Source organism: Acanthaster planci, linkage group LG03 (genome assembly GCF_054643075.1).
Source record: "Acanthaster planci isolate LZ-2023a linkage group LG03, COTS_SCS, whole genome shotgun sequence".
NCBI classification, from domain to species: domain Eukaryota; kingdom Metazoa; phylum Echinodermata; class Asteroidea; order Valvatida; family Acanthasteridae; genus Acanthaster; species Acanthaster planci.
This window is the reverse complement of record NC_141779.1, coordinates 4403225-4429219: the sequence shown is the minus strand read 5'-3', so window position 1 is coordinate 4429219 and position 25995 is coordinate 4403225. Positions and strand designations below refer to the sequence as shown.

The following is a 25995-nucleotide window of genomic DNA, read 5'->3' as shown; positions in this document are numbered from 1 at the left end:
AAACAAGAGGATATTAGATGTTGTGTTGAATATTCATATAAGTGTACATAAATTATGTGTAATTTGTAAGGAAACCTGAGTAGGCCTACCAGAGAGACTTGTTTCAAGGTGTGTCAACAACATGGCATGCATGCAAGTGGGCTGTGTTGCCTTTTTATACAGCGCAGCGATTATTAGACGCGCTTCTTGTGATACTGCAACGGCTGAACATACCCCGGGACTGTGCAAAGCATTTCACGGCGTCTTCCTGCAACGAGGCTTCAGAAGGAGTCCATCCGAGCATTTCAATTGGCTGTTTTGCCCAGATAAGAGATTTGCCCTTGTTGTGGAGAGACGACTGCCTCTAAATGAGTTGCGCTGGGCGGCCACTTGCCACAGGAAATCAGATTTATTATTGTTCAGTTCGCCGGAGATGAACCTGAAAGTGTGTTCAATTAAAAACAATTCAGAATTTCGTGGAACTGCCAAATCAATGTTTCTGTCATCCATCTAAAGTTGATTCTTCGTGCAATACTCGCGGGCGCGGCACAGAGAAGATCAACTACACTTCAACATCGTGGGACGTCGAGTAATATCGTGTCTGAATCTGTTGTATTTAAACTGGGGAGAAACGTCTTGCCAAAGATTTGAAAGGCCGCATTAATGTGTGGCAACTTACCGTGCTTGAAAAAGAAAACTGAAAGATCTTTAGAAATTGATGAGTCCAAAAATGGATGGTAACGTGTCATTGGGGTTTATCTGTGAAAAGACGTACCATCATGATGAACTCACTGTACCGCGGACTGTACTCACAGCACTGGTAGCACTGCTAATCATTGGCGGGAACTCGCTGTGCCTTGTTTGCCTGCGCAAAACAGATGCATTTTCTGGCACCACCAAAGTTTTCATGACTTCCTTGACATTGGCCGATCTGTCAATGGGCGTTGTAATCTGCACGCCATCGGCCATCTCGGCCGCTGCGTCCAGATGGCTGCTGGGGCACGCCACCTGTTTGGTAACTGCCCACCTCAACTTTTCCCTGGTGACCATTTCCGTGTTGTCGCTCCTCATGGTCAGCGTGGATCGTTACATCGCCGTCACCAGGCCACTTCGCTACACAACTTGGGTGACCACCTGTCGTGCCACGACTCTCGTTGTTGCCGTGTGGCTGACGACCCTCATCATCAGCCTCATCATCTTAATCCAGTGTGGCTTGCAAGTGTGCTATGACGCCATGTTGAACATCTGCATCCCTATAAAAGAGAGAGCCATAAACTTACATACACTGGCTAGCTTCATTGTTGTCACCCTGGTGTCATATTTGTCATGTCTGGCGATCTATGTTCGACTGTATCTGATAGCACGAGATCATGCAAATCGCATCCAGTGTGTAAGCGATAACGTCAACCCTGCTGACAGACAAGTTAGACATCCTCGCTCCAAAGCAACAGCTACTTTCGCCATGGTGGCCGTAGCCTTCGGACTGGCCTACGTCCCGATGATAGCCATCGCAGTGCATTTCCTTGTCGTCGGTATTGGATGCTCGCTGGCTATATGTGGTCTGGCATCGGTATTTACTCTTTCCAATAGCTGGTGGAATGTAGTCATATATTCCATCAGGATGGCCTCTTTCAGACAAACTTTGAAAGGCCTTTTTCGGCGTCACTCTCCATAGATATAGAGCAAGGCCTGCGACGGTTGCGCGGCCGATCACACCTCGTGTATACCACTGTCATAAAAAAAGGATTATTAATTGTATTAATCTAATTGTACTCTTATGCTGTAACTTTGTGTGGACTTTATCCCTAGACCAGCCTGCTCATTTTTTTTTCACTGTATTAAGTAATAAAGGTATTTGCGATGCAGCCAATGAGTCTATATCCAATTTTTACACCTTTACTTTTGCGATCATTCAGTCTTTGGACGTATAGGCAGCAAGTGTAGGTATCTTTGCCGTGTATCGTATGCTCAGAAGAACTTATGTATCTCGTATATGTAAATAAATTTAAGGCTGTAGTCTGCGCTCTGACTGAAGACAATATGTCAACTTTAATGGATATGTAGTTAATGTGCGCAATTATTGTATTAAGTAAGATATTTCGCAATTTATAGAAAGTGCTCAAGAACCCTTCGGCTCCATCCATTAATTCCCCAGCGCAAAGGCCCTTTTCCGGGTTGAAAATTGTACGTTGCCCCATAATTTTAGCCTGCAAAACAGAAGGCTGGCATTTGGAAATGGGTGGGGGTTTTCTTGTCGACTTCCTTTCCTTGCAATTTTTCATTTCAATTAAGCACATCCTTTAATTGATTTAAATGATCCCGTTACATCTTCGTCCATATTCTGAATTACTGTAGGGAATGAACTCTGAGCCAAAGGCTGGCGACACACCTGATGACTGCACGATTTTAATTCGTTTTAAAAGCGGGCCTCGCTGACGTTTTGTTGGAGACTTGAAAGCCTAATTGATTGACGATAATAAGAAATTGCATGGGCTTGATAAAAAGGAGATTCAACCATAACGAAGATGGAGATAGAAGTTAATGTTCAAACTGACAAAAAAACATGTTTCCCTGGATTTTGTCATAATTTTGCAGGGAGCAATTTAACGACACCTTTCCCAATGTAATAATTGAGGGTCATGCTCATCTCTCATTCAAGCAATTAACAGTTGCACTTTACAGTGCTTCAGGAAGACAAGGTCTATTTGATTTACCATTCCTACAAACCCAGCAAATTAACAACAGACAGGCATCTGAATGTTTCAATCAAGTGTCAATACGTTTTTATTGATCCTGGGCTGTCAAACCTTGTGTGAAAAGCCTACCTGCTAAAGTAACATGAAAGATTTATCAAACATAACTTAACATGTGATTTGTTTGATAAAATTTTACATTTGAATGTACCATGGGATCAAACGGTGTTTTGAGGTTAAAAAAAAATCTGGATTTCCTTTGATTAGCCTTCCGTAAGCGGCACACCTATAGATATTCGCTAAAAATTCTGTTTCAATATTCACAAAATCAGTGACATCTACAAAAACAGTGAACGCATCCACAGCCACTGAAGATACATATGCAGTTTTCCCCCAAAGGATTGGTTTTATGGGTCTACTGACAAAAGATCTGTTTAACCCTATCACCAGAGCACGCAAAAAGGTATTTTTATGAGTACCTCTCCGGGTAAAAAATTACACAGCCTTGCAAAGGATCTAGAATGGATGATATACGCAGGTACGTTGCTTCAGTAAACTAATATCGAAATGTAGCTTCTGCCCGTGTATGCTAAATGCTACCAAGTAAGCCATTTTGCAACCCAACAACATTGATACAGTCCCATGGCCCCCATTCATGGCCCCCATTCCTGGCCCCTCAAACTACTTTTTACACTTGTGGTTTTAATAGGACTGCCACTGTCATGGTAATGACTACCATAACCGTTACCATTTTACTGATGCAAGAAGGGAAAGACCTTTGCCCCAATAACAGTGGTCAGGTTTCTTGAGAGAGAAATGCACGTATTATTAATCTTTTGAAGTTTCAAGCATTACAATGCTTGCCTAGTAACTCCAGCAGGGTCCACAAAGGATGGACACCGATGCACCTTGATGCATGGGCACGCTTGAGATATGACAAACGAAAACTGCGGCAGACAGTGAACACTCGCAATGTACTTAATTAGTTCTGTACACAAATTTGAGTCTTCCCCGCCGTCCCAAAGGCTTTCCGTTCTGTTTAATGATTAATCCTTCAAAGATGATTCCGAATCTAGATCTGAGCTGTTTGTCTGCCGTATGATTAAGACCAATTTACTTAGATGGGGAGGGGAGGGGCAGTTTTCTGTTGCTTTCATTTAAGCTTCAACCAACTGATGCTCTGCAACTTCTCCAACACATTTTTCAAACTTCTATCGGGTTGGTTGTGTCGGTTTAATACAAATGTACATTAAATAATTAGGCCTTCTCAGATGCACTAGGGGTAGGCCTTCACGGAGTTGAGGGGGAAATCACACTTCGGTTTTATCTCAATACATGTGCATGTAATACTACTGAACCTGATGAGTGTGCAAGAATGCCATATTATTACTTTTCTAAAATCAGATGCAACCTGCAAAAAATGTGTCTTCTTAAAGACTGATTTCGATTATTTTTGGCAGCCTTTCACAACAATGTAGTAAATTAAACTTATGACATTTATATGTTGATTCTTTTAACCATGTAACAGGAATACATGCAAACGAATCGCTTAAATCTCTCAAAAATAATGACAGAAAAAATCTGGTTGTATTCATTTTCCAAAAGAAGGCTTAACTCCGGCATGCTACACTATCAAGTGAAAATGTGGAATGCGGATGCTACATGGTGGGAAGACTTAGCAGAGTCTGTTGTCCCGGAGGGAGGTAGTTGATGTTCCTGGACCGTGACATCTGGTAGGCGACATCTTCAGCGGCTTCCAGCTTGCGGAGCTCAATCAGAGCATCTCCGGCCTTGGTGAAGGCTGTCGCCAGCAGGCTAGCAGCCTGGGAATCCCCCTCTGCCGTGATGACAGCGGCCTGCTTCTGCTGCTCGGCCTGGGAGTAGCAAATGAATATGAAAACGTGATTATTGCAGGGGTCATTAAACTCTGTCTTTACAATAGGAACCTTTGACCACCACAACACTATGTCCCTGCTGCTTGTAAAAGACACAAGAAAAAAAGAAAAAACTGGCATGAGGAATATTCAAGCACCAAGCGTCAACTTCATGAGTCCATTAATGTGGACAAGCTAAGGACAGGAAATAATACATCGTCTTTTCTTGTCATGTTCATATTAAAGGCCTGCGAAAGATTGTTTGAGGTGAAGATCAAACGAAGAGAGAAAAAGAAACATATTGCAGGGATTTACAAAAAAAAGTACCCATGAATGAAGCGTGAACTTATGATCAGTTCCACATTACAGAGTAATGAGCTATAGACATTTGAATGGAAAGCCAACAGATTTATCATTGACAAAAAGATAACTGACGGAGTAAGAACCTACTTTCTCCACTAAAAATCTGGCTCGCTCTGCATCTTGTTGTGCCACTTGCTTCATCTCCACAGCTTCCGTAAACTCCCGGCCAAATGTCAAGTGGGTCTAAAAGGTATCAAAATAGCAAGTCAAACAGACGGCTCAATGGAAGTACTTAAGTGACATATGAAGGTTAGCAGAATTAGAAGACACAAGATGGTCCTGATGTTGGCTCAAGTTACACTCTATAGAGGATGACCAAACAATAAGTTTAAAACATATCAATCCCTCATTTTGTCAGCTGGTTTTTTTTTCAAGATGTTTTTTTGCGTTGGGAGATGTTAATTTATATAACGGGTTTTGCCCTTACCCAACGTATTTATTGACAAACACTGTATGCTCAGTGCTTGTCCGAGAGCTTGCGAAAAAAGTCACAAGCTGACTCGGGTGGGACACGAACCATGACCTCCTGCTTACTAGTGCAGACGTCTTAACCACTCGACTACTGAGCTTGCCGGGGTCGGCTGGCGGGTTCGAGTCAGGTGAAGCAGCGGGTACCGCGGACTTTTTTCAAGTTATTTTTTTTACCACTAAATAGAAAACATAAAAACTAAAAATTTGAGCCGGTGACAATGAGTCTGCAGACATGACCAGTTACCACCAACTTACAAGAGAGATATCATCCAGGATGAGACCAAATTGGGCACCTCTCTCTGTCAGCTCAGCATTCACTCGTTGGGACACTAACTCTCTCTGTGTGATCAACTCACTGGCGTCAAACTGGGCCTGTAAAAGATCACCAATAGATTCCTCACATGTATTTACAATAAGGAACCTTTGTCAAGTCTTTGTGCACCAATTCTGCAGCGTGAAACTGATGGATGGAGAGCCATTCCAAATGATCACGATATTTGGACCTGAATGAAATCCAGGTTATCTCAGTGTATTCTGAACTGATCAGCAGCCACAGTGGCCATGATAACAAGGTGTTTGGTGGTTTAATCCAAGTGATCAATCGCCTGGTCTGCCCTGAGCCCGGTAAGGCTAGATCAGCTATGGACACCTGGGCAAAGCTGTGGATCAAATGGTGAAAATCAAATGCACCAAACGGCACTAGGTACCTTTCTCACTTTTGTCACCTTTCTCACAGGCTACCAACACGAACTGGTAAAGCAGGCAGTAACACCGTAAATACATGTAATATAGTCACCATTTTTTGCTAAGATTAACACAGCCCCATAGCTGAATAGTTTTTTAATCACCAGTCTGAAGCAAACTCCTTGAAATTGCTGGAAATAGGTTAAAATTGCAATTGGAAAGAGTTCCGTAAATGGACGCCGCTTGACAGCCTGTGCACAAACCCTATGAGACAGGTGTGAAAAATTTGAAGTGTTTTCTAGGTACATGACTTGGCATTTTCCCTCCTAAATTGAACTTTTCTGGACTTGTTTTTGCTTTTTGATGGCTAATAAATCACTGTAGGGAACAACTACTGGCATCCGTATATGGAACTCTTCGGAGGGTGAACATCTCCCTTACCACAATAGCTTTTAGGACTTCATTGGTAATGGAAGGCAGCACTCGCTCGTCATAATCTTCACCCAGGTTGACATACATCTTGGGAAGATTGGATACCTCTGGCCGGAACAGGATACGCAGGGTGATGTTCACATTCTGAAGATCTGATGATAAATAAATAACCAACTTGAGAATTCTGCATGCGTTGATAAGCAAGTTGAAAGTGGAGGTGGGCAAAATTTGCAACTGTGACTTGTCTTCAACTGGAAAAACTAAATGGAATTGTTGACAGGAAATTTTTGACAGTTTTTAGAAAAAAGAGTGAAAGAAAATGAAGGAGTGTCCTAAAGTTAACAAATGTCGAACAACATCATGGAAAACACAATAATTATATCGAATTTGGTGCAAAGTTCAGACTTATGACGCACAATAAATGTTATCAAAATAGTGTACAAAATTTACCTTTGCTTCCAGTGATGGTTGGAATATTGCGAGGACGTGATCGACAGTCATAAATGATGGGTCTCTGAACCCATGGGATTAGGAAGTGTGTGCCTTCTCCCATCACATAGTCCTTGACCCCAGAAAATCTGTCAAAAATCACTGCCCGGTGACCAGCCTCAACTGCAAGTGAAAAATGACCAGCATACGAATATGAAGAGTCAGTCATGAATATGCTTAGGCCAAAGGCCTGCATACATGTAACAGTACAACACAGGCCCAGCAGAGTACAATTACACTTAGGCCTACAGAAGAGCCACTGCACTGGGTTTGGACTTTGATTTTTTTTTATTACCATCTCCATTCATTTTGTATTACTTTGTTCTCAAAAAGAACTCTTTCAACATCGTACACTTGATTTAGACTTTTTTCACCTTCTTCCCGGAGTCACTCTGAGTAGCCAGTGATTCTAATATTCCAGTGGGCCTAGGCCAACTGATGTTGACCATCCACATAAGGGGGGGGGTCAGAAATGTACATACCATTGTAAAGAGCTGTGTTTACAACGCCACCAACCACTGCAAGCCCAATGCCAAGTTTGCCAAGCTGGGAAAAAAGTTTGTTTAAGCCCGTTTGTGCCATCGTCAGACGACTTTTCACCTGCTAATTTAGGCTCGCCTTCTTTCCCTTTGATCGAGTAAGAAACGTGTTCCGATTAACGTGATGTAACGTGCTGGAGAGACACTCGAGAAAATTTTACAAACAAACTTTCTCTTGGTCAGTAATTGATACTGACTATGAATGAATTTACAAATATTATTGATGGCTGTATTCTTTCAGACTAAGCTTTCAAACATGCAAAAATCAGGATTTTTATCGTTCACAGCGCAAACGAGATCGCTACGGCATGAGCATAAATGCAACGCTTGAGCTAGCACGAGCGAACAAACATCACTGCGCAAGCGCATACCTTTCAGCAACAACTACAAAATTGCATCATATTCTACAAATAATTTCAAATTTAGTTCCCCTTTTGGGGAATGAAAAACAAATTAACCCCACTTAATTATTATTGAAAAATCTCTCTGAAGGTCATATAAATAAAAATATATGATTGCACAATATTACTAATACACATTGCACGTTTTACATTCGTAAAATAGAATGGATGGAATACCAGGCGATAAACCCAGACAGAACGCTTTGTCATCCGACGTTACATTAGTTTGGAGTTCTTGACCTCCTCTTAGCTCATGATATGACCTTTAACCTTACAACTGCCTGATGCAAGCGTGGTGTTTTCACTGAAATAATGTGCACGTGCGGTTGAAATCAAACGACTTGAAATCGCGGCTGGCCCGAAAGTGGAGGAATAAGAGGAGTGTCCTGCAAGTGCAATTCCGAAATTTTATTGCAGTAGCCAGGTCGTGCTTTTTAAAGAAGTCCTTTATGAACAACGGTAGTGTCAAGGTGAGGCCTCAACCATTGCATTGTCAACCAACCAAATCAACCGCCAGTCAACGTCAGTGGAGGTGCGTGTGCACATCGCAACTTGAACTTCCCTGAATTCGCTGGAGTCCCCCGCTGCATACACACTGTAGGTACCCGGGCCTATATTACAAAATTTTGAGATCTAGTAATTAAGGCCTGAAAATATTTTAATCATGTAGGCTTAGAGCATTCAGAATAATTTAATTTGATACTAAAAATCGCTTCATACTAGGTTATAATGTAACGTGTAAGTCAGGCCTGTGGAAATTTTTGTTCTCGAAATATGGCTCTTTGATTTCTGTGTTTGTATGACATGTTAAGCAAAGAAAGAGACGGCACTTCCTTGTACATTGTACAGCCTACAGGAACACATGGCGCGCAGCACTGCACTTGCATGACATGAGCCGTCATTTACTTGGGCATGGCAAATCAAATATTGATTTTCGGAGCTATAAAACTATGCCTCAGATGCAGATTCATTCAATTATCATGAAACTTCACCAATTTGTAGTCAGAACAATGTAAACTTAACATGCTTAAACATACATTTGCCTTTATTCTCTAATAAACATATGGATCCTTGCTTAAGTTTGCAGTGTGTTTAGTATGAGGACTATTTTTAAACATTGCCACCACCCGAGCCTGAGGATGGAATTCAAAAATTCAAAAAGAAGGGATCCCCATTATGTTATCCATCATCATCTGCATTTTAGCCAATCAGAAACAGAACATTGCCCATTTTGCGCAGGGGCATCTGCGACACAGCTACAATCAGCCAGCAGTGCGCACGGGAGAAAGTAGCGGCTGCGAATCCCATTTATTGCAACATACCTTCACACTGCCTAGCTTGTTAGCCTACTGCCAGTGTAACGTTAAACTGTAACACTGTAACACTCATCAACGGGCACACATGAACAGGCTAGAAGTGAGATTTAAATGGGATTGATGTTATTCCAGTTAGTACAGTAGTAGTCAGGTTGTACCCCCAGAACTGTGGGGTTCAACGTCACATACTGTAGGAGCAGGGCTGACGTCGGACCCTACAGTTCTGGGAGTAGTTCAGCTTGTACATGTATGATGTAGGTCTCATGTATTATTGACTCCTAAAAGTCCTAGGTCCTGGATGTAAATTCTAACGTAGGCCTGGTTCGAGTAACGAGGACTCTACAGATCCCTTCTACCAATCGAAACATCCCAAATTGTCTCCTTTGGACATTATGACATGCTTGACAATGACACAGTCGATCAGATAGACTAGAGTCCCAGAACCTTCCATTGGCCTTGTGTAGGTACCATTAATTAATTTTGCTCAAAATAACTTATTCCTCTAACATGCCTAACATAATCAAAGTCCTCAGTTTCACCCCCCCCAAAAAGGCCTGAATCTGTCATGTCTATCCAGTGCAGTCACTGTAGGGTTTAGAGTGGATCCAAGATTCTAGCAATGGTTAGGTTCACCTACATGTACCTTTGGGAAGAAAAGGGAAATTACCCATTAAAGTCGGAATTCATCCTGTTGATTCAAAATTTTGTTGTGATTCAAACTGTATGTTAATTTTCAAGGATAGCATTGACAGCATCCCAACATGTAAGCACAACATTTACAATGTACATGTACATTGAAGACTTGGGTGTGGGCAGGCATATGCTGATAAGTGTTTGCCAAATGGCACAATGTACTGTAGCCGTGACAGATCAGGTCGTACACCAGATGTTGTGCCATTCATTAAACAGCCGTCGTACGTGTGCCCAATCTTGAATGGTGCTTTGGCCAGTGTGTTGAGACTGCTGACTGTTATAGACTTGTAGGTACTGTGTGCAGATCATCTTTGATATTATCTGGTTGAAGTTTTATAACTTGAGTTGTACGTTTCATTTGTTTGACTGTTGTATGTAGTTTCCCCAGAGTATCGACGAAGCGTTGCTGACTTTGAACAATCATGTCAGACAACGGTGTGAAGGAGCCCTCGGAGCTTGAGAAGAAAATCATCAGACAGATTGAGGTGTGGATGCCTGTTTCAGTCTTCTTCCATGTTCTAATAACCACAACCTTAAGGGTGTGGGGAAAAATGTTATCGAAATTTCAAAAAAAGAACTTGAAAATTGTTGGAGATTGGTGATTATTATTATCAAGCTTTCATTTACATATTTAGTGGTTGGTACCTCTGGACCCGTAAAAAATATCCATGGACCTACTTAAGTATGCATTCAGCTTCTACAAAATGGACGACTGGGTGTGAGCGGTATTGTCATCAAACTGCATATATGCACATAATAATGTATACTTTTGGCTTACATTTAGTCAGTGTGGGTTATAGTAAAATATATTTACAATGTACCTTTTGACTTCCAGTGTTGAATTTTGTTTTTTTATTAATGACATTGAAAGTACATGTGACTGACCTAAAAACCTGGTCTATGAATGACTGTACTAAGAATTTAATGGGATGTAAACTTGTGTAGTTACAGTAGAGCTAAAAAAACAAATTACATCAAACTTTACAAGAATATGAAATATCTCCCGTAATTTTACTGTAACGTTGAACAGAAACTTCTTTCTGTTGTTTCCATTGATTTCTTTGGTGTCTTGTTTTCTTTCAGTATTACTTCGGAGATGTCAACCTAAAACGGGACCGCTTTCTCCAAGAGAAAATTAAAGAAGATGATGGATGTATCCTAATATAAACATGAGACAAAAGAATTTGCATACACAGAACCTTCTGGTGTTTAGTTCACGATTGTCTACCATTAAACTTAATCAGCTTACTCACGATGGAAAACCAGTGACTGGGTAGGTTTCTATTTTGATTAGTTTGTGGTTGAACAAACACAGTGGACTGAAGATAAATTTGAACACGGCATCAGTGACCCAACAACTTATGTGTCATCAGATTTGTTAGGAGTCATCTTTCTTTATTGAGAAGGTACAGGTTACAAAACATGTAGAAGACATAAACACCTATAGATGTTATGTATGGTGTACACCTAGAATGACAGTGCTAGCCAGATTAGGACTGCTGCAAACCTGGGCAGCAGTAGATGCAGCACTGCGACCTGGTTAAAACAATAAATTAAACCCACTTCATTTGATTTCCATAAGGGTTTTTTTTTAAATAAGGTCTTTGATGAGAGAGTTTTCAAGTTAGGTTTGTGGTTACACCATGTCTTTTAGTGAGTGTTGGTACTGAAGGGAACCGGTTACTTGACGTTTTTGGCAGTGTGCTCTGTCCGTCATCAGAAGTTTCCTTAGCACAGACTCTCAGGGGTCCCCCTGGAAACCATGATCAAGTTTAACAGGTTGAAGGCTCTGACTGAAGACTTCAGCGTCATCACTGCAGCATTGGAAAAATCCACAGCTAACTTGATGGAAGTAAGTCAAATCCTTGGCTCAGTTCCAGTGACTTGTTGGGCGGAACATGAAAGCATGTGCATTAATGACAAAGGTGGCTAAAAGCTTACATGGCCTTTTAATTAAAAATATACACAGGTCCAAACCTCATGGTTATTTTCTCTGAGATTCACCTTCATGCTTTTTGCTGCCATGACCAATTTAGTCAGTGAAAAAGGTCCATTGCCCTGTGACTCAGCAAAGGGACCATCTCGAAAGTTTTAACGCCAAAGTACTGAAACAATAATAATCCCCTTACATAAAACCTTAGCCATGCTTAAATCAAGCAATCTGCCAGTTGAAAAATTATTTTGTCAATCAGAAAATGGAATCAGATTGAAGAGGCCTTTGAGTGTGAAATTGCGGTCGGACATCGGACATTTCCAGAGCACTTATTGTGTTTGTCTGAACAAAAAGATGCTCGGACCAATTGTCTCACCAACATATCAATAACAGCTCTTAAAATATCAACACAATATATGGGATCATGGCACCTGTTTATTATTAGTTTTGTGTTAGAATTACATTAATTATGCTCAAGGCATTCATAAGGGCTGATCACTCATCACCGGCCTGTGTCACCTAGCGCCACGCGTGTATGTATACTTTACTTGCACAGACATGAAATCGCCCCATAATACTTCGCACTGTCACAGTGGTGAAAACACGTGCCCGAAACTCTATGCATTAAACGAAGCTGCTCTGGTTCCTGCCGCACTGCACCCATGCAAAACAATGGGCGATGGAAACGTAGCAACTAGTACCAGTCTGAACTGTACATGTACTGAATATAAACACATGTACTGTACATAAACACTCTTCATCGGCTGTACACGTCGCAAATGCAAAAGGCTGCAGGCCGGAAAGACATCAATGTTTTGTTGCAAGAGGTTTCCTGTAAGTTAATTCACAGAACATGGTTTCTTATTTATGTTTGTATTTTCCGTGTTCATGAGTGTAATTTGAGGTTGTTCTGTTCATGGAACAAGGTTTAGTGCCTGCTGGTCTGATGGATCATGCGCCCTTACCACACGATACATGGACATTTTTGGCCAGTTTGCTGTCGTGATTGCCATTGTGATTGTGTGATTTGTTCATAATTTTCCTGTGAATTGCCGTATGTAGAAATTTTTACATAGATTAAGACAGGTGTTCATCACTTTTTGAGATACTTTGGGAGGCTGCGTAATGACATTTTGTCCGAGAACTTTTTGGGTCTAATTTCGCGCTCTGGGATTACTGAAAGGGAGAGTGGACTTTAGACTTGTACATGGGAGTAATGAAGTGCCTTGGATTATTCCCACAAGTCAATGGACCACAAGATCAGGACACACTTAGTTCTCCCCATGCTGATTGTTACTGTAGACACAGACACATACATGTACATGTAGGGGATCTAGCATGGGAAATGGCTTTTAAAAGGATGAGTCCCCTCCTCCCGCCTCCCCTATTTTTCTGTTAATAAGTTCTTCTTACCGACTAGTTGGGTGTTATTTTTTAAAGAACCTGCAAGCTCATCTTGAAAGTGTGATACATGTACATGTACTAATGTATTCAGGATGAACAGACATTTTAAACACTATTCACATGCACTGAAATCAATTAAAATGTGTAATGTTTAATTTACATAAACAATTTCCTGATTTTTATTTTAAAAAAAGGCAATCAGTATTGCAATTCGGAAATTTGGAATAATAGGCAGAGATCTTTCAGCATGTTCTGACCTTTCTTCGATTGTCACCCTACCAGTGATGATTGGTCTTTAACCATGAGTTCTCTCTCTTTCTGTCAAATCTTTCTCAGATAAGTGAGGACAGAAACAAGATTCGCCGTCTGCCGAGCAAGCCCCTACCTCAAGACACAACAGAATACAGGAGGAATGTCCGAGAAAAAAGCGTCTACTGTGTAAGTCTGTCTGAGGCTTAGTTACTGCTCCCAGGTCCAGACATGACTGGTGAAATATTGATCCATTCCAGCTTAGTAATCCAATTGCCTTAGAATGCTGTTATAACAAACAAGATGGGGTCTACACAAAATGTTGCGTGCAGTGGTCGTTCAATACAGCAAGCTTTGGCTGTTTATGCCTCTGGTTTCTGCCAATTCAAATGTGTGGCGGCCTGCCTCGTGAATGTGTCTGACTGAAGTTTTTTTGGCTAACACAGTTACCTCATACATAAAAATTTAAGTAAAAATATATGTACATGTAAATATGGAAATCTGTGCTTGTTGCCACATTTATTTGTTTTTTCTTTCAAGTTTCACTTTTTGGGTTCGGCAGTGTCTATGACGGCAGCATTTTCACTTCATCGATATCCACAGATTCAAATGTGTCATGTATTACATCGTTGTTTCCATGCATTTCAGAAAGGTTTTCCCCTCGACGCTGAAGTGGGCCAGATTCAAGATTTCCTTGACAGGTTTGGCGAGACAGAGCACGTCATGATGAGACGAGATAGGGAGAATAAATTCAAGGTAACATCCCCATACAGAGTATTTACATTAGAGGATGCTCCAACACTGACAGTATGGAAACTCTGCCTGGCCTCACAGTTTTGTAGATGTGCTTCCTTGACACACAAAGTGATGATTCTTTGAGACTCTCCAAATAGCCAGTGCAAATAGTTCAAGAAATCACACACAAATCTTACATTCAAGGGTATTTTAATACGTATTTTGCATTTGGGGAAATGTTGATTTTAATAACAGGGTTTGACTTTACACTGATCTATATATTCTGTGTTTGTCCAAGAGCTTGTAAGAAAATTCACAAGTGTACTCAGGTGGGACTCCTAATAGTGCATAGGGCTGTACCAAATATCCGAATATTCGATCCATTCCCGGATATTTGAATATTATTTTCAAAATTTGAATATTTGAGTGCAAAATTCACAAAAAGGAAATGAGATTTTTCTCTTGTTTTAAATGAGAAAAATTCCACTGTGGAGACTTATTTCGAGCAGATTCAAATGAAAAGCGACAGAAGTCTTTAAATAATTTGTTGAACTACTTAAAAGGAATAGAAATTTTTAACAGGACAAGAAGTATTATTTGTCTCTTAAACCTGGCAAATTAGTGGCTTGACATACCCCTAGACGTGATGTGACGTGTAAAGCTATTATAGTGATTATAAGGTACAATGGTGTGCGTTATTGCAACTGATTTTGTATATGGTTTGTTCATCAACAATCTGCTGGTGGGTACGACTGAATATTCGGATGTTCAATAGAATTGAATGTCAAATATTTGAACAGTGAATTATTTGAATTGACTCAGCCCTACTAGTGCAGATTTCATAACCCCTTGATCACCAAGCTTGCCGGGGTCGCCTGGCCGGTCTAAGTCAGAAGTAGCAGTACTGCAAACTATTTCAAGGTGTACTTTGCATGGGGAGATTTTAATTTTAAATAACAGGTTTTGTGTGCGACCCATGTACCTGCATTACCTGAGTAGTGTCTCATAATTTTACTTACCACATCAGTTTCTACATGTTGCATGCCACATAGGAATCAAGTGTGCTCATGTGTTGACGCATTGAATCGGAGCTCTCCCCCTCAAAGTCGAATCAAACTAGGACAGGGGTATTAATCCTAACCACGCTGAACTCAACGATATCCAGTAGTTGGATATTGCTGATGTGAGCAGTGAACAAAAAGCCTTTCGTTCTAGCTGTTTCTTTCAGGTCCAGCAAGCTTCACACTCAAAAAACTTTTCATTGTTGTTGGATTCAGGAGGATGGCTGCAAAGTTTGGGTAGGGGGTAAGGGATAATGGATTTAAGAGCCAAATATTTTGAACTCGTAAGATGACACTATGCATTACACATTTCAGTGCATCATGTATGTACATCTATGGCAGGCTGTTATGTAGTTTAAAGTGCCGCCTTTCTTTTGTATTTCTGTTATTTTCAGGGATCAGTGTTTGCCACATTCAGAGATAAGGAGTCAAGCACAAAGTTCCTGAGAGAGGAGGGCTTGAAATATGGAGAGACAGAACTTATTAAGATGACCAAGTATGTTGTGTCATAATGTGGCTATCAGATATCTGTGCACATATTTTTCTTCATTTCGGGAATTTGTTGCAAATGGGAATAGAAGTGTTTACACAAAACCTGAATAAAGACTTGCTATCTGACCACAAATATTTTCGGCCCAATGCACCGGGCGTACCCTTTCCACAATAACGGCATTAAAACCATAATGAATGCATGCTTGTACTGTTTCCCCATTAATTGCGCTGCAGTGCAGTTCTTTACACAAAATGGCCGAAACTAATGATAAAAGCGATGCTTCCTTCCTTCTGCAAAGAAACAACAAAGAAACAAAGCAAGCGTTCTTACAAGAAAATTGTTGTCCATACAGGGATGACTGTTGAAGCTCTTTTAAGAAAGCGGATAGGAGAAAATGGCAAATTGTTAAGATACCAACCAGGTGGTGATGACTTATTCAGGCATTGTACAAAGCATGTAATGTTTCACATTTGTGCAGTGGAAAAATAATGAATACTTTCCACCTGGCTTCACCTCACAGAATGGAACGTTTCGTCTGTTACCTTATGAAATTATTCTTTCCATCACACCAAAGTAACACATTTAAGAAATTAAGATTGTTAGGAGGGTAATGCTGTGTGTATTGCGGTTTCGCTTAGGTATTCCATCCCCGCACACCCTTGTACATGCTGTGATGATGTTAGCAATCTGTCAATCCACTGATTTCACAGTGATGTCAGAATTCATATATCTGAGCATGGATATCATGAATCTATGGTGAATCTAGACTACATCCCACACTTCTTTACAACTTCAGACGTATAGCCTCTTTGATTCTTGTATCTTTGTGTCTGCATATTGTTGTTTTAATATTAGATTTGAAAGGCAATTGATTCATTCTCTCTTTTTGTTTTTTTTTTGCAGAGAAAATTATTTTCTGAAGAAGGTAGAAGAAAGGAAACAGAAGAGGGAGGAAGAGAAACTCAAGAAACAACAGTATGTTAATTTCTTTTATTTAATCATTTTTTCTCTTCCTGTTTCTAATTAAATGGAAAAGATCAGCGATGGTATTAATACTTATTAATCTTTAAGAAGGCTTTCTATACACCCCAAGGCTGGAGGTAAGCAAAAAGTCGAGATACCTTAAGTATTAATGTTAATCTGTCCACTGGTAAGTTTAAATCTACTCCACATTGTACTATAGGACCTCAAAATTGCTTTTCTTGGCTGTTCTGAGAGCTCTACATCTGTCTAAACAATGCAGTTGCAGTGATGATGTCTTGTTATCTGTCAATCCACTGACTTGCACAGTGATGACAAACCACAAACCTGAGCAACGTATCACCAGTCCAATCTTTCAGATGGGTACTAGACTGTTGATTTTCCACTCAATTGTTGGCCAGAGCCATAACCAACTACCATGCTATACCATACCTGTGTGTTGTTTCAGTGTTTAGCCTTGGTGTACACATCAGTGGATATTAAAATTGTATACCATGGTATAATGGTACTGAATTAGGCCATTTATTTTTTGCTAGTCAATTATATCATAATGCTAATCAAATGGCAATGTGGTTAGCAAATTTGCTAATCAATTTTATTTTTATATATAACAGGTTTGCCCTTACCCAACGTATATTAATAAGCATTGTATGCTCAGTGCTTGTCCGAGAGCTTGCGAAAAAAACCTCACAAGCTTACTCGGGTGGGACTCGAACCCACGACCTCCTGCTTACTAGTGCTGATGTCTTAACCATTCAACCACCGAGCTTGCCGGGGTCGGCTGGCCGGTCCGAGTCAAATGAAGCAGCGGGTACCGCAGACTATTTTCAAGATGTATTTTTGCGTTTTATTTTCTTATTTCCATTGGTTAGCAGCGCCAAATCCTTTGGTATTGGAGATTATTGATGCTGTGTTTGAATTCTGAGAATTAATTTTTTTTGTCTGCAGGGAAAAAGAGAGGAAAGAGAGAGAAGCAATCGAGGCACAAAAGGTATGCTGTAATCGGAAGATAGGAACCCAGACTTGAAGATGCAGGTTAATCTGTTACAGTTGCATTGATGATGTTTGTAATCTGTCAATCCACTGAAGCACAGTGATGACAAAACTACAAACCAAATCTGAGCAAACATGCCTCCCTCAAATAAATTACCCTTCATTATAAAGCTTATGCTTTAATGTGACCAGATCCCTCAGAATGAATCTGAAAGCCATCTTTTCTGTTTTAGTGTGCATATTAAAGCAAACTTGGCTTGTTGTATTGAGGTATTTCACAGTTTGGCATCCTGATGAATATGGACACTAGGTGAAAAGGTTGAGGGTTTCTGTTGAAATTATCTGGTTGTGTCGAAACTAGTATCTGATGGACACTGCAGTTGGTAGAGCTTTAGCAAGGTGGTCCAGCGGTTATAGGTTCAAATCTCTCTGGTAGATTTCTTTGTTCATCTTCGTCATCATGAGCATGTTATCTGTTTTCCGCCTTCATCAATTCCTGGTTTCTTGTAAAGGCCCCCATAAGTCAAAATTGGCTCTCATGATGTCTGACACGCCCTATTAGGTTGGGTCACAAATTATTATTCAATCACTACCTCGGTAGAAAGTTGGCAAACCTTTCTTGAGGTTGCACATTCAAATCCCGCTCCAGTCAGTTTCGTTGTTGAGTTTTATTTTCATTATAAGCACCTTGAGAGTTTCTCCAACAACTCAATTTTAAACAAAAAGCTGATTGGAATTCCAATTGGAATTGAAGTTACAGTTACTGTGAATACATCTTGATGCCAGATATTTCTCATTTTTGTATGTTGTAACAGGCTGAGTTTGGTGACTACGAGAAAGGCTGCATTCTTCACTTCAGCAGTGCTAGTGACCAGATGTCAAGGGAAGACTTGAAGGAATTTTTCTCAGAGTACGGAACAGTGAGCTGGATTGACTTTGTCAGAGGTCAGACAGAGGTAGGCATCTAGCCCTGGGTACTCACATTCAAACCAAACCAAATCTATGCCAGTGTATGTGTTTGTCATAAAGGCAGTCAACTTTGTATATCAATTGTTCAAACTATTGGCATATTAAAACATTGTTCTGTTGCATCATCAGGTGTTGCATATGATCAAATCATGTCCATTTGAAAGATAGATTTTGTAGATTTGTCTAAATGCAAGCTTGAGCATTTAAACTGAACTGTGAACTATTCACGGTCAGGGATTAGGTATTGTTAACCACTTGCTGCCGGGTGCTTTTAACCACTTCGTGCCGGGGCATTTTTCAACATTGATGATGCTGGGCCGGCATGACTATTATTTTTTCCATTTTCAAAATCCTTCAACAATTCATCCCATTTAACAGTCGTTTATAGCCACACGGAGTAGTCTTTAGGCACTACTCTAAGTTGACAGGTGACCTTCATTGATGCCCGAATATTTCAGCCAGGCCTGCAGCCTTGTAAACAGAGCCCAGATTGTGCGGTGTTATACAACTGTCTTCTGTTCACAAACCTGGCTCAGTGCACTGCTGACCTCTTTTCAATTGGGGCCAGGTTAGCGTGCAGCGGTGCTTCGTGGCTCATCGCTGCGGTGGTGGAGAGCTTTTGTCCCCGGTGGTAATCCGCTTGCTCTCAATGCCCTAAACCCTGGTATACGGTTTCAAAACAATGCTGGATTATCACCACTTTTGAGAGTGAAAAATGCCGGTAATGCCCAGCAGCCTGGTCTTTTGTTCGGAGTATGGTCTTTTGTTACAGGGCCCTGTTTCCTTTGTCCGAGTTCGGAGACCCCGGCAACACATATAAACCAATCAGCTCCGATTTCGGAGTCCCTGGCTGTTAGTGGTTAAAAATGCAGCACCTCCATACTGGCAAATTTTCACTATCTTCGGTTTTCAAAAAATCTTCAAAAATTCTTTTCTTTTTTTCCTGAATGTCTAAACCCCGTCGAATGACTGTCTGGTGGCTACTCTAATCTGAAAGACAACATCTGTTGATGCCCGAGTATTTCAGCCAGGCCTGCTGAAAATGCAAAATACAAGTTTCTTTTGTTTCCGAAATTGGCACAGTGTGCTGCTGTTGTCTTTTCAATACGAACCAGATTTGCATGCAGCGGTATTGTATTGCTCATCGCTGGAGTGCTGGAGCACATTTGTCCCGCTGGCGCTGAATGCCACAAACAGTGGTATAATCTTTCAAAACAATGATGGATTTCCTCCTCTATACAGAACTGAAGAAATGTCAGCAATACCCAGCAGCTCGGTCTTTTGTTCCGAGTACGGTCTTTTGTTACAAGGCCCAGCTGTTTTGTGCCATTTTGGGCACCCCGGCTATGCGCACAAACCCAAGGTACCCAAAACCGGGTTCCCCGGCAGCGTATGGTTAAGGTTAATATTCAGGTAAATAAAGTAGCCACAGGTAATTTTTACATGAAATCATTTCATGATGGTTTTATTGTTTATTGAACAACATCACCATGAATGTCACGGTTTAGTGCCTCCTTTGTCTGCTGTTCCCTCTCCGTACATCTTTCATCAATGCAAGTGAGACAAGAAGTGTTCTTGGTTGAAGACTTTGGACGCGAAATAAGTTTGACCCTGTGGAAACATTTTGACGCTCCTCCAATCTCATTGCTGTTGTGATTTGAACAGGGTCACATTCGCTTCGACAAAGACACCCCAGCAGCCAGCGTGCTGGAGAAGGCCAAGGCAGCCAATGACAACAAGCTGACCGTGAGGGGATGTGACCTGGAGACGCGAGTTCTGGAAGGAGAGGAGGAAGAGATCCACTGGGCCAAGATACACGAGAACATGTCCATGGTGCGACTCAAGAAACAACAAGGTATTGATTGATTTGTGAGCCGGCCTAACAAAATACATGGCAGGTTGCCTGAGCCAGTTTTGAGTTAACCCCTTCAGCCCGGGAACTTTGTGTGAGGATTAATGCATACCACACATACATTCTATTCATAATGCAGCTGCAGTTTCGATGTGGGCCTGCTGCTGGACAGAGCTTTGCATACTGGGCAAACCGCAGCCCAGCAGTCACGATCAAAAGAATCCTGGCGTGAAAGGGTTAAACACATCGCACCAGGAGCATTTATGAATGTTAATGATGCTGGGACGGGATAATTTTCATTTTTTTTCTGTTTTCTAAATTCTTTAAAATTCATATCTTCATTTACTGGACACTTACACCCACACGAAGGACTCTCTGGTTTCTACTCTAATCTGACAGACATCATCTATTGACGCTGGAGTAATTCAGCCAGGCCTGCCACCTTGTAAAAAGAGCCCAGATTGTGCAGTGTTACATACTTTATTTTTTTTCACGAAAGTGGCACAGTATGCTGCTGACCTCAATAGGGGCCAGATTAGCGTGCAGCAGTTCTGTGTGGCTCATCACTGCAGTGGTGGAGCGCTTTTGTCCCCGGTGGTAATCCTCTCGCGTTGAATGCCCCAAACCATGGTACACTGTTTCAAAAAATGTTGGATTTTCTCCACTATTGAGAGTGAAAAAAGTTGGTAATTCCCAGCAGCCTGGTCTTTTGTTCCGAGTACTGTCTTTTGTTACAAGGCCCAGTTCTCTTTGTCCGATTGAAGAATATAAAGAATACGTGCCCAAAACCGGGTTCCCCGGTGGCAAGTGGTTAAAGGCCATTCAAAGAACCTTGAACACTGTAGGAGCCCTCAACAAAAAGAGCTCAATTTTGGCTCTTTATGAAACAACCAAAACAAAATTACTGAAAAAAGGCCTTGAGATTCACGTCAACATTCAACAGATGACTTGTACAAACAAAAATTGGCAAGTCCCTATAATTTCTGCTTGAGAATGAGTGAAAGTGTTAAATGGATTGAGGTTTCAACCACCTGAGGCTCATTGTTAACAAGATCAGAGGCCCTCTTTCTGCGTCCATCCACAAATACTCAGCCTGTGAATCAGGACACTCCCTATTAAACCTGAATTTATACAGAAATCAGTTTGCATCCGTCAGATTGATTCCTCTTCAGACAGTTCACCACTTTACTTATTTCTCTTCAAGGACGCAAAGGGAAATTCAACAAGGGCCGGCCTGCAAAGACCAAAGGGCCGCGTGACACGGGGGTCAAGTACCAAGGGAAGAAGACAGTGTTCAAGGATGACAGCGATGAGGAGGAAGGTGAAGCAGCATCAGGGAGTGAAGCTGAGCAACAAGAAGGTAGGACACCAGACCCATCTCCATCAAAACCCAGAGTTGTTGCTAGCATAAAACATACAACATTTTGTCCTGTCAACGTAACTTGAGCTTTTGTCATGGAAATATCAGAGGTAAGAATGGAGTATGAAAGCCACAGTGAGTCTCTCTGCATAGAGCGTATTTAACCATCAGTCATGATTAAGAGTTAAAACTCACCATTTATTCAGAATTCTGATCATTAGGTTTCGCTCACTCATTGACATAATATGATGAGTACTGGGTACTCGATTTCTGGAAGCCAATGATTTTGGCTTTAAAGATCACCATTGAAGCTCACAATAGAGAGAGAAACCTCAGCATTTTATTTGCTCATCTAGAGTTAATGAGGCAAGGTCATTTGGGATAAAATACTTGATGCCACAACGGCTCGGATTGATGTCAGCACTCTCGAGTTGATATAAGCTGCACTGAAAGGGCCAATCTCAAGTCCCCCCAAATGAAGCACATCACACTTCATTTTGTGCGCGGTGTTAAGATAATCACCAGTCACTTTTTGTGTTGCTCATTTTGCTTTTAGCCGAAGCACCAGAGGAAAGCAAAGGAACAAAGCGCCCTCTAGATGAACCAGAGGAACAGTCAGAGGAGACACCTGCCAAACAGATCAAGACTGGAGAGGAGACTAGTTAGAGCAGATTGCCAAGTAGCCTTCTTTTTAAGCTGCAAAATGCATTCATAAACTCACTCCAATTTATGTTTCTCTTGTTTGTACAGGCCCATATTGTTTCAACCTTTGATTTTAATTACTGTAGATACAAACAAATTCTTTGCTTGAGAGAGGGAGTAGACACTTGTTTTTTTAATTATTAATCTACAACTATTTTCCCTCTTGGTCACAATTTGCCAAGGATTAGCATGTTAGACTCAATGATTTACTATTTTGTGAGGTTTGCCATACTTAGGAAATGATATTTGTGTTTAGATATCATGCTATAAATGCTTCATTGGTTTGCCAGTGATATACTGGCTTGCTGGACAGATTAAGTATGGTACTGGTAAAAAAACTTGCCAAGTTGATGGGTTAAGTTGTTTCCATCAGGAGCAGTGGTTGGACCACCTGATCTGCTTGTGACAAGTGCGTACTTGTAAACATGTATTTAGTGTTTTGAGTTATTGGTTTACTTGGTTACTTAGGAGGCACACTCCGCTTGTCATTGCCTGTCTGGCTGGTTTGCTCACTGATAGGTGGACTAGCTATGTGGCTGATTGAATGGCTTCAGCTGTGGCCTCCTGATCGCAAATACTCTTTTTGCGGGGCATACCCACTTGGCTGAACAGCTGAATGGCTTGAATTTTTTTACTATTCCAAGCAGTAGCCAGCCAAGTCTCTGGTGTATTGTTAAAGATTTATTTGGTGTCTCAGATCAGCCAATAAACTCGTTTAATTTCAACCCAGTGAAGCTGGACAAAGCTGGACAGTAGACACACTGGTTGAATTTTTAGTATAGTTTACACTAATAGTGCACAAAAATTTATGGGGTAGCGCGGACATCCTGGAGTTTTGCAAAATTGCAGGTAGCAAGCACACCGCGCCGATGAAAACAACTGGAATGAGTGCGTGTATGTCCTGATGAAAGAAAAGATTGTGTAACCCGATCCTCGGACTGGCCTGTGTGTGTGTACATCACCATAGTCGCTGTTTTTACTGGTGCGGTACCTGCCATTTTGCCAGGATCCCGGATGTCCACACTGCCCCATAACTTGGTCGTTACTGTCATTGATTTGGCTTGAAAATGTGGTTGAAGATCTTTTTATACGAAAGACGGATGTGTGAATAACAGCATTTAGCTGTTGGATTTTTTGTCTTTTTTTAAAGTTCTACTTTTGATAACTGCTGATAAAAAGCTGATGATGTCTGAGTTCTGTGTTCACCCTCTTTAGTAATTAATTGGGCATGCTGTACATGATACACAAGTATTGAGACTTGCAGTTTACACTGAGGAAGATGGTTTCATGATTTTTCCTTTAAGGAAGATTTTGAGTTTATTTAATTTGTCTTCTATTAAACTCAAAAGTTGAAAACTTCAGACACCCAACTTATGATATCTGAGGTTTTTCCTTCAGATAAGAACAGAAAAGAAACCAGCCAAACTGTGGAAACACTCATATATGGTGATGTCCATAATGATATCTTGCTCTTTTCCAGGGAATTTTTTTCCATGTTTTCTCCTGCCATCTGCTGCTATGTAATGGCTTTAGTTTGGGGCTTATTTACAAGTTTCTGTTGCATTATTTGGTTTACTGTGAATTGAGCTATGAGATTTGGAGACATACTTTTCCATTCAACGTTTTCCTCTTACGTTTATATGAAATTAAAGGTCAAGATGACTACTGGAAACATCCTTTAGATTTTTTTAATAAAAGAGACATGTACATGATGTCACGGTATTGCCGTTATTTTGTCAAATGTTTGAGTCAGACAAGCGTATTTCAATATCCATTGTTTCACGTTTCAGGAATTTGTTGTAGTATGAGATGGTGGTGCAGATAACACGTATGATTGAAGTAACACTGATATATATAGCCCCAAAATGCGTCCAACAATGGCTGAAGTATATATGACGTTTGTGGACACGCTCAGAAGAAGAATTGAAGTAACCATAGAATGAAATGTGACCCTTCTCTTTAAAATTAAAAACAAATGTAAAAATGCATGTCACTTCAGATTGTCTGTTTCATTTCATTTTCAAAATTACTGCCGATTTCTTCCTTTACCAAGGGAATAAACGAGTGCTTGGTCGGTTTTAAGCGTCATTGAAGACATCAGAATGGATCGTGTTTATGGCCCAAGCACACGACAAGGGGCATTATCAGTGTCCAGTCCTGAGTCAGTCCCGAGTATTTATGACCGGCCAAGCACATATTTGTTCCCATTTATGAGTCGGGAAAGTTAAAACAACCTTTGAAAAATTATAAATTTCCAACGATTGTGTTCAATAATTTACTTTTTTAATCAAATGTCCCTGTAACCGTGTTATGGTATGTACCGTCCGCAAGCCGGCTCTTTGTCAACCGTTTTAGACCGGCGACGTGTAGGGCAGGGTTGTAATTTTGTAGCCATAGTCCCCCCCCCCCGTTAACATAGGCGTGTTGCACGTATGTGTAGTCATAATTTCAAGACATTAGTGCTTGAAAGCGGACACCGTGCATAGTGCGCCCCCTAACGACTCATAGGTCGAGTTCGGTCCGTTCTTGACACGGGTTGCGTGTTCTCGCGCTCGAACGGCGAGAACACGACCCAAGAACACTGTTCTCGGAACAGGATTACACACCACCGCCTCGTCAGGTTTTTACACGAACACAAGGAAAAACTCGTGAAATTTGATTTTTGGACAGCCGCAAAAGTATCGATATGGCTTTACAAACCCGAAGACAATAGAAAGTTTTGCAAAATTAACATTAATAATTTTCCATGACAGAAATGAATTTTTAAATGGAAAATAAGTTAGCCCAGTTATCCAACATTAATTCCCATACATTCCCGGCGTTCGAGTGACCGACCCGCGAACAACAAATCAAGCTGTTCGTGAACGAACGAGAACAAGCCGCCCGAACTCAGCCATTATTAGACCGTGCGCCAGCTCGCACTACTGAAAGTAAGTGAGAGTAAGTAAAAAGTAGTTGTGCGAGGGCGCTCGTCATCAGAAATAAAACAACAATCGATCACTAACGTCTTGGGCCAAGACTAACATACGTGTAGCATAACGAATAGCGCGTGTTCGAACGTGCTATTACTCTGAATCTAGTACAGGCAAAGCGTGCGCATTACTCTCCGACCAAGAGTTCAGTTGTGTTAAGCCGCGAGTCATCCTCCCGTGCGTACGCTCAAATGTACATGTATGTTTGTGTTAACATCAGTGGCTCGTACTCATGTAGGTCAGGTCCTAGATATTATGATTTTTGTATGTTGAAGCCCAGCCGCTGATTGGTAAAAGGCAGTGATCACTGGCACACAGGCCCCTCCCACTGGCGTTGCAAAATGAACTTTTAACCAA

General features: G+C 41.1%; 3 protein-coding genes across 3 annotated transcripts; 2 read left to right on the top strand and 1 right to left on the bottom strand.

Moving 5' to 3' along the window:
- The first annotated feature begins 402 nt into the window (after nucleotides 1-402).
- On the top strand, nucleotides 403-2740 carry LOC110986286 (beta-3 adrenergic receptor-like). Its single transcript, XM_022248046.2, has one exon. It carries the CDS (start codon nucleotides 698-700, stop codon nucleotides 1652-1654), a length of 957 nt encoding a protein of 318 aa, XP_022103738.2. The 5' UTR covers nucleotides 403-697; the 3' UTR covers nucleotides 1655-2740.
- phb (prohibitin) lies at nucleotides 2740-7882 on the bottom strand. Its single transcript, XM_022248579.2, has 6 exons — nucleotides 7468-7882; nucleotides 6947-7108; nucleotides 6506-6648; nucleotides 5636-5752; nucleotides 4997-5092; nucleotides 2740-4546 (listed from the first exon to the last, which is right to left on the bottom strand). Exons 1-6 carry the CDS (start codon nucleotides 7565-7567, stop codon nucleotides 4331-4333), a joined length of 834 nt encoding a protein of 277 aa, XP_022104271.1. The 5' UTR covers nucleotides 7568-7882; the 3' UTR covers nucleotides 2740-4330.
- Nucleotides 7883-8188: 306 nt separating this feature from the next.
- On the top strand, nucleotides 8189-24378 carry ssb (small RNA binding exonuclease protection factor La). Its single transcript, XM_022248033.2, has 13 exons — nucleotides 8189-8522; nucleotides 10314-10419; nucleotides 11018-11087; nucleotides 11680-11786; nucleotides 13608-13709; nucleotides 14169-14276; nucleotides 15712-15812; nucleotides 16713-16784; nucleotides 17739-17781; nucleotides 18599-18739; nucleotides 20418-20607; nucleotides 21809-21964; nucleotides 22521-24378. Exons 2-13 carry the CDS (start codon nucleotides 10357-10359, stop codon nucleotides 22628-22630), a joined length of 1263 nt encoding a protein of 420 aa, XP_022103725.1. The 5' UTR covers nucleotides 8189-8522; nucleotides 10314-10356; the 3' UTR covers nucleotides 22631-24378.
- Nucleotides 24379-25995: the final 1617 nt, after the last annotated feature.